This window comes from Hydractinia symbiolongicarpus, chromosome 5 (genome assembly GCF_029227915.1).
Source record: "Hydractinia symbiolongicarpus strain clone_291-10 chromosome 5, HSymV2.1, whole genome shotgun sequence".
NCBI lineage: Eukaryota > Metazoa > Cnidaria > Hydrozoa > Anthoathecata > Hydractiniidae > Hydractinia > Hydractinia symbiolongicarpus.
This window is the reverse complement of record NC_079879.1, coordinates 27,050,061-27,064,428: the sequence shown is the minus strand read 5'-3', so window position 1 is coordinate 27,064,428 and position 14,368 is coordinate 27,050,061. Positions and strand designations below refer to the sequence as shown.

Genomic DNA, 14,368 nt, shown 5'->3' with positions numbered 1-14,368 from the left:
TAAATAATAAATTGTGAAACATATAGTTTTTCTGTTAACTGAACAATGCTCAATTTTCTGTTTTTTTCTGCAACATATTCTAACAATAATATGTTTCTTCTTACATATGGCCGTCACCATTAAAGCCTCTATTGCTTATGGTAACTGAGAGCTATAAAAATCTGGTCAAGTGATCAAAAAAATGTAACAACCAAATTTTATCACCATATGACCATTGTTCCAAATCCATGCCAACCCATTAATTAAATACTGTTGCATGTGGTAACCCAACAATTGGCCTTGGTTGATTTCTTCTGTACTTGATGCATGTATCACAATTATCTGAAACTTCAGCAATCATTATTGAAGATACTATTTCGGTTTGTCTGTTCAGTATTCATATTCCTGGGAAAGTTTATTATTTCTTGAACATGATAGTTTAGTAGGCGAGGTTTCGGGAGATCCTTCTCCCAAAACGTCGGCTACTAAACTATCATGTTCAAGAAATGATAAACTTTCTACAGTAATTCAGCAATCATTTTTAAGAGATTTGGGTCAGTTATATCAGCATTTCTCAAAAGCTGCTGAAGCTTGACTTTTGATGGATGTGCAAACTGTTTATGCAATTTCAGGGTCACCTTTTCTCTTTCTTGAGTATCATCCAAATTATTCATCATCAGACATACTTCAGAAGTCTTTTCAATTGCGCTACTCTCTTTGTTAATGAAAATACAATAATGTCCAGTGGAACTAAATTGGATCTGGTGTTCTTTGATTTCTTTAACATCTCCGAATTTAAATACTGTTGATGATGGCTCGTCTTTGATTGATGAAGCATCCTCGTCTAAAAGACTTTCTACACAATAGTTCAACCAATTTTGCCCACAAACTGTTTTACTGCAACCAGAATCAAATACTGCAATGGTAAATGTCTCACCAACAAGAGTTTCCATTATTTCCCCCATAAAAAATTTAAATTTAATCTCATCACTCTTACTTTTACCTTTATCTCGACACTCCCTAGCAAAATGGTAAATACTTTCACAGATGTAACATCTTGGACGATCACATGATCTTTCTTCTCTATGGTAATCCTTTAACCTATACTCTATTTTTAGTTGGCTATGATATCCCTCTTAAATTTTTAAAACGCGATCTAACAAAGCATTTCTATCACCGCTCTTTATTCTTAAACTTTAAAAATGCGATCTAACAAAGCTTTTTTATTGCCTTTCTTTGTTCTTAAATAAATCAAGAATTTTTGTTTATAACTTAAAAGACTCCCAAGATAATTAATAAGAACAAAAGATAAACAACTACCGCCTCCGAGAAAAAGGTGTGAAACTTCCCACAGCGATTATCCACCATTATTGTTGTGCTTCACTTTCTGAAAACGGCGCGCGGAAATTCTTTTAAACAAGGTGCCAAAGTTATCATTAAATATCAGCGATTTAATGGCGCGCTTTAATGGCTGGATGGTTGGATACAATTTTTTTTTGAATTTTTGAGTAATCATTCGCCTACCGACTCTATTTTTGGTGCTGAATTGACTCTAACACCAGATATTTGTGACATCACCTTAGCAACATAAAGACAAATTTTAGAAAAATTAAAGACAGATATTCTATAAGTAAGAGCAATGTTATGTTCTCACTATTGTTAAAAGGACACAGAAAACAAATAGGATTCCTTTTTAGTTCGAGATTTTTTAAAATTAATTCCCAAGGCAGTTTGCAGTTTTTGGTATTATTCTGACCCAACTTAGAACACAGCCTGTCTTAAGACGGAAAGGAACATCTTTGGACACGGTGGCCCATCTTTGAACACAGTGGCCCATCTTTTGACATGCTGCCCTGACAATTGATGGGCCAGGACTAACTTGCGACATGGCCTTAAAAGATATTTGCATACTTCAAGACCTTGTATTTAATGTAAACTAACTCCAATAAAGTGGAAAAACTGAATTGCTGCAACTTTTGATGAGGTATTTTCGTGTAAGGCTAGCTGAGATTAAATTGAGTTATATATGCATTATAAGTTTGTTGTGGGTAGCAAAAGCAACACTACTTGGCAACTCTTGGTGTACGACCATATCTGTGAATGCATTTTACAAAGCAGTTAGAGACTTATTTGTTGAATGATTGGAGATGTTTCTGTGCATAATGACTAGCCAAATAATTATCATCATCATCATCATCATCATTCTCGGCTTAACGTCCGTTTTCCATGCTAGCATGGGTTGGACGGGGTATATTAATGACCCTCTTCCAATCTGATCTAGACTGTGTTAGATCTAAACTCAACTTCCTCTCTATCAAGTCTGTCCTTATAACCTCCTGCCAAGTCTTTCTTGGTCTGCCTCTGGGCTTTGCCCCAGGAACTATCAAGTCTCTACACTTTCTTACCCAATTATCCTCCTCCATTCTTTCCAAGTGCCCCAGCCAATTCAATCTTCTTATCTGGATAACATCTTTAATTCTACGGAGACTTATCCTGCTTCTTAGCTCATCTGAACTCTTTCTGTCTCTCAGACTGGCATTACACATCCACCTAACCGTTCTCATATCATTCCTTTCTAAACGGTCAAGATCTTCCTGCTTCACTGCCCATGTCTCACTACCGTACAACATAACACTTCTTACACAGGCCTCATACAACCTACCTTTTACCTCAATTGACAGGACTCTGCTAGTCAATAAAGGAAGTAACTCTCTAAACTTTTTCCAAGCAGAACCTATCCTGCAAGTATGACTCAGATAAAATAAAAAAAATATAACATTTAACTCAGTGTAATTTCATATTATATATTCACAGGTAGCTATAGTATAGCTACGCTGTTGTTTAAGCTATTTTGCTATGGAATTATTGCAACTTGACCTATTACATAACTTGAGAGTGAGAATCATTTTGGCTGGAGCATCCATGATTGAAATATTTTGTTATATATTCAAGAAACAGAAAGACTATAACTATGATTTAAAGAAATATTATATATAAGTTAATTTTATTTTATGTCCAAAATTGGGCCAGGCCCTTCAATAGATAGACGATAGAATAGAAAGACGGGCCAGTCCCGCGTCCAAAGTTGGGCTGGTGTCCGTAGGTTGGGTCAGAACAGTATTGTTGCCTTTCTTGCCTTGCCTACCCTTACCAATTTTGTCTTGTTGTTTTCTGTTTTTTCGCCCTTACCATATCTGCAAAGATAAAATCTTTTGATTGGAAAAATGGAATGAGGACTTGGTTTCTATTAAAAGTGGCATTTATTATTTTTCACTTGCAAACCTAGAATACCCTGTCCCCAGCCCCGCAACCTTTTATATATTGATAAACAATTGACCTAACCATTTAGTTAGATAGCTAACAGTCTGGTGTATTTAGCTAGCTAGAACAAAATATCCCTGTGTGGGCATGGTATCAAATCCACCACTTATAACATCAGCACGTATGATACAACAATCGTGCAGATATATAGTAAATAATACCAACTTTCAAAGGTACCATAAACGAAAATCAGAAGCCACGATTAGCCAACTATACATTATCCAACCTTCAATCGTTCTTCAGCCACATTTATTTAATTTTCCAGAAACCTTTACAAACGAAACGAAATTTGGATAAATGGAAAACAAAGTTGTTTACGCTAGTCTCGATATTTGGTTTAATCGAGGCGTTTAACACGGGCCGAATGTATAATTTAGCTTACCCCTGACCCCGCAAAAAAATTCGCTGGTTTTAAATAACATTTAGATAAAAAAAATCATTCTTTTTTATTAACTGTCTTTCAGGCACTTCCATATTTTACAATGGCCTACTAAAATAATAATAATAATATTTAAATAAAGAAATAAGTTATTCTATAAAAAATACACACTGTAAACTGCAGACAAGATTAGCAGAGTTCAAAGTGGCGAAGGATTGAGGCATCGATATATTAAATGTTGGTTCTTTAAACAGCGTTATATACTAGATAGAAGGTAATATCACGCACCCAGTTGTTCTGACTAGAAAAAAGAGACATCTATATAGGAAATAAAAATAAAAGTCAAATTTTTTGTATTAAAAAAGTTTCAAATATTTTCATAAACATCAGCGCGAAACCAGAAAGCAATAGGAAAATATTCAAATAGACGCTAGGGCCGCCGTTAAACCCCCGGAAAACCAATTTTGCCTCGCCGTCCCATCTCATAAAATCTGGGAAGCCGAAAGCAGTGATCTGCAGTCAAAAGCTTGGGAGTCCAGGCCCAACAATTTTATTCTCTTAGTTATAATGGCTGATCAAATCGATACTAGTCGACTGGATTCAAAACCTCAAAGTATATCTGATGCGTATGCAGTTCCAGCAAATTTTTTAGAAATAGATGTGTCCAATCCTCAAACTCATGGGGTTGGTAAAAAAAGATACACAGATTATGAAGTAAGAATGAAGGTAATACCTGCTGCGTGATTGAATAATTTAGCCTTTTAATGCATACCAATGCATATGTATTTTTATTATTTATGAGGCAACATCAGCTACCTCGTCACTGTGGCCTCTTATTGGCTTTTTCTTGCTTGCACATGTGTCTCACTCACTAAAATATAACCCTGGACACAATAATAAAAATATATCATTGTAATGTTTTAAGCATAACGGAAAGTTTTTAATCTTGTAGTGAAAGCATACCTTTTTATAAGGCGTACGCCCCATTTATTTTGGGGACACAATACACTCAATCATATTGCCATGTTTTTCCTGTGCCCGCATCAAACAACATTACGTAATGCTATCCAAAAAAGTTGCGTGCGCAGAAATGGAGGTAACGAAACATTAGTGCAGAAAAACACAAGGCTAGCAAAGCCAAAAAAGAAAAAAGATCGACTAACTGCTGTGTTATAGGATTCAATTCACAGGGGTTTATGTTATCATTCGTGCTCGTGTAAAGAACTATTCATTAATGTACATGTTATGGTTTAAATTATAGTTAAACGAACGCTTTCTCAAAGCATAGATTAGATGTCTACTTTGCGTAATCCCTTACTTTGCAAAACAAAATTAGAAGTGAAAACAAAGATTGTGCAGATGGTGTGCTCGGAATGCTACGCGAAAGAAGTCAAGCTTTGAATGCATGTAGTATTTGTGTGAATGTTAAAATAAAATTGTGCCAGTATAGCATTGTTACATATAGTGAATAAATGTTAAAACCTGAATTTCTGCCACGTTTTTATTGTGGATTTTGTTTGTTTTGAACGTTTTCCTCCGTGGTTGCTTGATTTGTTTCCATTTTTACCTCCATTTTTGCGCGCGCATCGGGCGTTACGTAATCACTTAGATGCGCGCGCAAGTAAATACCGGACTGTGATACCATGTATTACGCCATCCCAATTAAAATCATTTGTTAAAAGAAACCTATAAAGCTTAAATTTTGTTTATTTGAGCTTTATAATTTTGAGCTTAGACAAGTTTCTTAAAAGTTTAGTATATTTTATTTGCATGATTTTGCAAGGTATTCTTAACATTGCAAAACAAGAATGTTTTTTAACTCTTTCTAATTTTTTTGAAAAACTGAATTAACTCCAGCCATAAAAAATTGCGTGCATGATCGACATTGGGCACCGATCGTGTACATGACATCAAATATGGGGTCCCAAAAATTGTTTTCACATGTTTGAATGAACTATTGTGCAATATTTGTTTTTTCCCCGCCATCTATTTTAGGAACAATCTAGATCACATTGGAAGAGGGTTAATAATATACCCTGTCCAACCCATGTTAGCACGGAAAACAGATGTTAAGCTAAGAATGATGATGATAAGCCATTTTAAGCTCTCTGTGATTCAATTTACATTAAATATTGTTTGTTCCAAAGTATATAGTTACAAAGTTTAAATGAATTCACTTATGATTTGTTGTGCATAGTGCTTCTTCCTACCTCCTGGGCCCGGCTAATAAAGATATTTAGCATACAGTACTGGAATCAGGATACCTAACATCGTGAGCGCGTATCATGAGCGACACGGATGATCTGCGATCCTATCGTGACCATCGCGATAGAAAAATTGTAAACGAAGAGCTTCGCAATAGTCCTGATGCATAAAAAAATAACAATGACATCGCGATCGTCACTATTAATCGTGATTGTCGCAATGGATCATGAATAACATTAAAAGTATTAAACAATAGATGTGAAGGTGAAAAGATAAAAATACTTGCATGTTAAAAAACTTGTTTTCAAAAGTTATGCAGAATATACCAGGTTATACTTAGGCTGTTTTGAAATTTATACAGGAAGTTATTTTTCCATTTAAAATAATAAAACACAAAATTTATGTGTTCCTTTAATGTTTTTTGTGCAGTCTTATAAGAAAATTAATATTTAAGTCTTTCTTGACATTAAAATTATTTATTTATTTCATAATGGAGGAGGGTGTTACGACATGCGTATTTTACATTGTTTTAAATAGTTTTCTAATATTATTGAAAAAGATTTAATGATATTAATTATTTTTCCTAAATGATATCGACTAAGAAATTTAAGATTTTAGCAAGCAACGTTATTTTAAACATATATTAATCATAACGAAAGAGGGTGTTACAACATTCATAATCTCTTCTTTCACGAGATGGGGTAAAAAAAATATTTGTTTGTTGATATTTTTATTATTTTTGTTTATTGTGAAAGTTAGGGTCGGGAGGGCCCGTAAGACAACTAAATAAGTTAAGAGTCTAAACAAGAACAAAGCTACGAAAACAAAAATATTTTTGATTTAAAAACAAACAAAAAACAATTATGCATATTTAATTGCGTAATTCTCTCATGACATTAATTACGTGATTTTTATAATGTTTAAAGATGTATAATGAGGGTCGCGATATGGATCGCGAAAGTCACGATACATCATGAAAGTCGACCCCCCGATGGATCAGGACTTTCACGATGCTAAAAAATTTTACTATCGCGACAGCATCGTAAATCGTGCGCGAATTGCTGATACGCGATCCAGGTGATTAGGTGTCCTTATTCCAGTACTGTAACTGTTGTGTTTATTTACATAATTAGTGTTCAAGGACTACTTCTACTTCTATTGTTTAAATCTGTGAATGTTACCATAGCCCTGGGTTAACTCAAGCCATGTCAGGGAAATTGAGGAGATGGCACACTGTGTGGGCTGTTGGATGTTGCTGGGAGTTGTCTAGTAGAGCGCAAGCTCTAATTGGGTCTGCGTAGCTCATAATGAGCATTAAATACTCTAGCACTCTCCATCTAAGCCATGGCCCCTCCTGGAAATAATAGACAGGGTATATCTCTCGATATTTTGTGAGGCTAGCCATGTAAAATATGCACATCCATCTATCTATCTATATATCTGCCCAACTGTGGGGGAGTGCGTGTGTGATTGCACGTCTCTTATGAAATGGTGTGTGTAAAATTTGCACTCCAAAGTAAGTGAAAAGGGTAATATTTCCCTCTAAGAGGGATCAAAAAACAGATCAACATGTTCATAAAAAAACCAGCTTTGTCCGGTGAACTAAATTTCAAACAAGGTGGCTGGAAACTTGATATTGGCAGAAAATACAAGTAGAAGAAAAGTTCACAATTCAACATTATATTCAGTGATAAACTAATTGCTTAAAGTAATGTAGAGAAAATGTATTTTATATGGAAATTACTTTAAATAGAATGAAGAAAAATAGTAAAAATCAAGTGCGTAAATTCAGGGCTTTTTGATTGCGTTAATTTATATACCCAGAATTATTTATTTTTAGATTTCTGTTTTTTACCATATACATTTTAATCTATGTTACAGGACTAAATTCTTAATTTGATTAGAGTAGTTTATGTGTCACTTCAATTCATTTAAAATTTTGTTTTTAAGCGTGTGCATCACCAAGTTTCCTTTAAACAGAAGTGAAATATTAAAATGGAAACAAAGTTTGCATAAATTGTCCTTATTGATAAAATATAAATTAGATGAAGGGAAGAAAAGATTACTGAAGAAACAAGTGTGAAATTAATATTTACCTCACCTTTAAAAGCTAAAATTCAACATTTTTCAATAAAGGACAAACTTTATTTATGAAGCTTTTATACAGTTCTTGAGGTCCTATCTGCAACAAATTATTTCTTCTGAAACAATTTTTACTTTTAATAAAGTGAAACAATTTTTTTTCCTTAAACATATTTTGGGTTTGTTTTTACTTTTGACTGCACCCTTCATTAAATATTATTTATAAAATATGATGTATTTTGGACCTTTTCTTGTTTAGCAATCCATTGGAAATAATAACAACAGTACTTGATAATGTTATCATAAATGCTCTTGTCTACGAAACTATGCTGTGGTACGAAACATAAATGACACCATAGCTGTTTCTTTTTTTACTTTACAACGTCGCAAATTTACTGCCCCCTTGTTATTGGTAATATTTGAAATATAGAACTATTTTAATGCTAAAGTGATTGATAAATATAACGCAAAAAAAAAAAAAAACGGAGGGGAGTTTCGGACGTTTTAGTGAAAAATAAAGATGTGGATTTATGCCTACCTGGAGTAAATATAAATTTCATATTTATATTATCCTATAGACAATTTAATTTGCTTTTATATTAAATAAATAATTTTGAAGAAAAAAACATAATTTTTTAGAAATAATGAATATACTGAATAATGTGTCTATACCCTTACAGTATCTTTAAAACAGGGTAGTCTTAAAATCTCTCACTAAATAATCTTAAAAAAATGGAAACCTAAGAAAATCTCCTAATAACTTGTAATCTCGGTCAATGTGATCATTTTTTTCTAAAATTTAAGATTTTTTAACCTGACATAAAAAATGATTGACCGCCATGTATGTTTAAAAGGTTTGATTATTACCAACTACTTATTACGTAAAACCACGTAGTGCGTCCTTCCTTCCAATTTTCCCATGTTCTTGTACTCTCATTAAGATAAAATGAATATTGGAATATCCTAGCCTTTGATCTTTGTTAACAATAATCAGATGACTCTACCTCTTAACCTGCTAGAATCAGCAGGTTAAGCTTTTACCATTGGTAGACTCTTGACTTGGTGTAATAATTTATACTTAGATGTTTTCTCAACAAATAGTCGCCTAACGTAAGATTTTTAACAGGATTGACTACTTTCAATTATTTTATTTAGACAAACATACCGATTTTTAAATTAAAAGATTCAGCTGTAAGAAGGAGATATAGCGATTTTGAATGGTTACGAACTGAACTTGAAAGAGATAGCAAGGTATGGTTAAGTATTTATTCTGCGTTGTATTCTTTAACGTTTTTTCATGTTCCTCTTTTTGGGTTTACATTTCTTTAACTTTCTTTTGATATCGTATTTATACAACACCTTGACATGTTAATTTTCCACATCAATTTTGCTTCCTTTTAGATTGTTGTTCCACCGTTGCCTGGGAAAGCTTTAAAGAAGATGTTGCCATTCAGAGGCGATGATGGTAAGTGTTGCGTTACTTCAGAATACAGTTACCTTAACCACAAATTGAGAAAACGAATTTCACAAAAACTAGTCAGGATTGAGAAACGAAGTGATATGCTAAGCTGGTTGTTTAGCATGTCACTTTGAAGCAACACACTGCTGGTATTGTGAATTAGACCCTTTGGATTGTATTCTTTTGTGACTTTTATGTTTTAGCTGCAAACTATATTTATACTTTTTAAGTAACTTTAAAATTTCAGTTATTTTGAAAGGAGTGAACCCGATACACAAAAATATTCAACGATTTACACCTTAGTGGCTGTTTAAATCCAAATCCTGTTTAAATAATAATACTTTTACACAGTCTAACTATAAACAAAAAAGTTGTTCTGTAGACAGCAAAACACATTTTCCACAAGAAACAAAATTGCTAAAGGAATAGGGCTTAAATTGGATAAGCAATTTACTTATAGGAACCTTCGGGTCTTATAACCCCTGACCACGATTTTATCAAGTAGCACTCTTTCCAAATGGTATCGCAGTACCGTGTGCTTGAAGAATATATGTCTTCATGTGTGTTGAGTTTACTAGCTACTGATGAATACAATCCAAAGGGCCGGGCTAGTGCTCACGGCGACAATGCTGTGACAATAAAAAACGAAGTGCTATGTAACCAGTTAAGCAACACCCTAAACAAGTTAATGCCTGATCTCCCAAATAGGGTTGCTTATAAAAAAATAGTGTACTTGCAATGGGTTTTTATGGCTTCTGCTGACAAATTTTTGCAACCTTTAGGTATATTTGAAGATGATTTCATAGAAGAAAGAAGACAAGGGTTAGAAGCTTTTATTAACAGGTAGGTCGACTTTTTGTATACACTTTGACGTGGTGGTTAGCATTTCAAGGGTCTGTCACGTAATACTTTATCGTTATTTTACTTTTCAGAGTGGCTGGTCATCCTCTGGCACAAAACGAAAAGGGACTACACATGTTCCTGCAAGAACCGATTATCGACAAAAATTATGTTCCTGGGAAAATACGAAATGTTTAGATGAATTGAGTGGTGTATAAATTTAATATTTTTGATGGCGTTCGCGTGAAAGATGTTATGTACAGAAATTGACAAAACATTGCATAGATGTTTTTATCGAATATACTTTAAGGTGCTCGAACTAACCTGCTGCGGTTTGTTTTTTTGTGTAACTCACGAAATTCTTTACAAAAATTTATAAAATCATAGCATTTTTGCAAGACTTATTCCTCGGACGTAATAATGTTATTTTGAGTGAATTGATGCATTTTCAATCTTGAGAGCGTCTTTCTTTCAGTTTATGATTATTTTAAAATTAATAACTAACTTTTTCAATAGTTATGTTGATTTTTTTGCTTTAAATTTTATAATTTTGTTTCATCCGCAACCACATTTCTGTTTATTGTGCGAAAAACAGCCATTGCACCACATCTACCGCATCCAATCGCTCCACTTTTCTGAAAATATTAAAAAGTGTCGATTTTTTAAAACTTCTTGCATTTTACTGCTTGAAGTTTCTCGAGAAATATCTTTTTATCGCTTTTTATGCCCTTTTAACACGAAATAGTCTAGGTTTATTTTAATAAAATCACCGCTCCTTAACTTTGAATACCCAGGCGTATACTCCAAATTTTCATTGTACACACTCGTTACACAAAAAATTGTATATTTTTTTTTTTGAAGTTTTTGTAACTGGTTTAAATATATCTTACTAAAAATTTGTGTTGTTTACTCGTTTATGTTTAGAAACGCAGGCTTAGTCACCACCAACTCAATATAATCTTACCCTCGAGTCTACTAAAAAGTTTTTGTAAAGAAATGCAAAGAGCTTTGTAGTAATTATTTAAACAATTTTTGACAAAAGCTGAGATTACTCGCATTGCAGGGGGAATTACTTATCAAACATAATGTATGATGATGGGTGGCAGTTTTTACTTTACAAAGCAGTTATTGTACAAAGCTTGGCTTGGCGATGAGCATTTTAAAAGTGGAGTTTTGTTTTTACTGTGATTCTTGTGCAAGATTGTGATTAGTTATGTGTTTGTTTTTACGGATTTTTTTGTCGAAGGAAATAACGTTAACGAGTTTAAATCATTGTGTTTGTGAAAATACATAGAAATACTTTAAATATAGCAATAAGGTATACTTTCATACAAGGATAAAAACTATTCTCGGATCTGGGGGATGCAATAATTTAAAAGAAAAATGGTCGGCTAAATTAGCTCGAAATCACGCAAAAGAGCCTGGAAATTAGGTTTATATTTTCTAAAGGGGGATTTTCACAAAGCGAATTGAACGGCTAATTCGCTTTTTAATTTTCACGACAAAATAAATTAGACGCCAAATTCATTGTTTACATTGGTTAACCACGTTCTGATTGGTCTAAAACTAGCAGCGAAACCTTTAGCCGCGAAAAAGTAGGAACTGTTTCTACTTTTCAGCGAAGCGAATATTTTGATACAAAATCATAACAAACAAAACTGCGCATGCTCAGATACAATTCGCCGCTCAATTCGTTTCGTGAAAATCCCCAAGGTTTACTGTGATTACTCAGTACTGGTGCGGTAGAGTTTTTTAGTGGAAAGTCTACCTAGGTACAACCCCGGAAAAATGTGATAAAACTAGGCCTTCTTTCCTTATTTTTTATGTCATAACTCCTTTTAACTGCCCCCCTTTCCACTCAAAGTCAATGTTGTTTACCTTAAAGGTTCCTGGATTACTAGCTAGGCCAATACCATCTTCTTATTGACTTGGGGGAAAGGGGGAGCTCAAAAGGAAATCCCAATTTATATTTCCGGGTTTGTAGATAGATGTGCATGTTTTACATGGCTAGCCTCACAAAATATCAAAGGATATGCCCTATCTATTATTTCCAGGAGAGGCCATGATGGCTTAAATGAGAGTATTTAATGCTTGGGAGAGTATTAATTTGCTCGCTTTGAGCTATGCAGACCCAATTAAGGTCCTTGCTCTGCCAGAAGTCCCTCAACAACATCCAACATCTTGCAGAAGTAGAGTGCTATCTCTCCATTTTTCACACATAGCTGGAGTTAACCCGGTCTAGCTATAGGAAAATTCACCTGCCAATATTTTACATGACTGTTTGAAAATATTTTCATTGGATCACACTGAAATATGAGATTGCTTTTTCTCAGTTTGCTATTTCTCATGTCTTGTTAATAATATTTACTGGTTAATGTACCTAAATTTTGGAAGACTAAAAGGTTCTTGCCTATTTTTAAAAGTAGCAGTAGTAGATAGATAGATAGATAGATGTGCATATTTTACATGGCTAGCCTCACAAATATCGAGGGATATACCCTGTCTATTATTTCCAGGAGGGGCCATGGCTTAGATGGAGAGTCCTAGAGTATTTAATGCTCATTTTGAGCTACGCAGACCCAATTAGGACCCGCGCTCTACTAGACAACTCCCGGCAACATCCAACGGCCCACATAGTGTGCCATCTCCCCAATTTCCCTTACATGGCTTGGGTTAACCCAGGGCTATGGTAACATTCACTCGCCCATGTTGAATCGCCGTCAAGAGGAATCGAACCCCGGTCGCCCGCACAGAGTACGAGAGCTATAACCACTAATCTACGGCGTAAAAGTAGCACCTCCATTCTGCCAATCTCTATGAAATTTTTTGAAAAGTTAGTGCATAAGCGAATTTCTTATTTTATTTTTGAGCACAACTTCCTTAATAACAGACAGTCTAGATTTCGAAAACTCTTTTCTATAGAAACTGCTGTCTCTGATTTTATTCTTACCAAGCTCAACCAACAAAACTTTGTTCGTGTTGTGTTCATAGATATATAGATGTGCATATTTTACAAGGCTGGCTTCACAATTTTCGAGGGATATACCCTGTCTACAGCCTTCGAAATAGTTTTTGGAGACTCATCAGACAAAATGTCCACCACATCTCCAGCTTGGTCCGTAGCTTGTTTCAAACTTTTGTCAGACAAAACGTCCGATAGATTTCCGTCTTGGTCAGACACTTTTAGATCTCAGAATTATTGAATAATCCTGATCCTTTTAATCCATAAGCAAGCCTATTCATATTCAACCTGACCATGAATAGCTAATTCACCAACTCCTGACTTAGTTAAAAAAATTACGTATAGACATGAATCTCTATTGCCTAGCCCCTTTGTTGTTGGTTACCAGGTCTTACCCAAGAAATCCATCCATGCGGTTCTTAACTAATGCGGAAGTAAACGCAGACGGAGCCAGATGAAGCAAGTTTGCAAAACTGCACTTACAAGCGGAACAGACATTATTACATCATGGATTTAATTGTAGATAATTTCTTCATTTGACAAAACAATTGGAAACCAAGGTCAAGTGTCATTTTTATATGAACAACTTTAAAAACGGAAAAGCGGTATAATTTTTTTTCTGTATAAATTTTGTTAAAATGTAGCTGAACTTTCTAAATGAATTTTTAAGTTTTATTTGAGCCACATGGATAAAGATTTTTTTTTAATTTGAAAACGAAGCATATTTTTTCCCTTTCGCTTGTGATGAGTCTACAAATAATAATAATAATAATACAAACTTAAAACTTATTTTATTTTATATTTTTAAAGTTTTCTTTAGCGACGGCTTTTTTTGCGATTTAATTGGCTTATTAAAATGCGCAGCCTTACTTTGTTTTTTAACAGCGCCTAACACATTTGATATTGGTGGTATGTGTGATCATGATTAAGTAACTTTCATGATGGCACATGGTAGATGAAAACAAAACGAAAGAGATGTGGAACGACACTTGATTAAAAGATACAAAATTATATTTGAATTATCTCGGTATTTTTGCATGTTTTGATTTTTAATTTTTGAAGTTATAATTGGGGAGATATAGCTACAGAAATGTGCCGGACAAAATGACAGGCCAGAATTGATTTCCGTCTGACATATTGC

General features: G+C 34.0%; 1 protein-coding gene across 1 annotated transcript; it reads left to right on the top strand.

The window, feature by feature from the left end:
• The first annotated feature begins 4,154 nt into the window (after positions 1 to 4,154).
• On the top strand, positions 4,155 to 11,161 carry LOC130645759 (sorting nexin-12-like). Its single transcript, XM_057451851.1, has 5 exons — positions 4,155 to 4,405; positions 9,122 to 9,217; positions 9,368 to 9,431; positions 10,208 to 10,268; positions 10,358 to 11,161. The coding sequence occupies exons 1-5, from the start codon at positions 4,247 to 4,249 to the stop codon at positions 10,461 to 10,463; spliced, it is 486 nt and encodes a 161-aa protein (XP_057307834.1). The 5' UTR covers positions 4,155 to 4,246; the 3' UTR covers positions 10,464 to 11,161.
• The last annotated feature ends 3,207 nt before the right edge of the window (positions 11,162 to 14,368 follow it).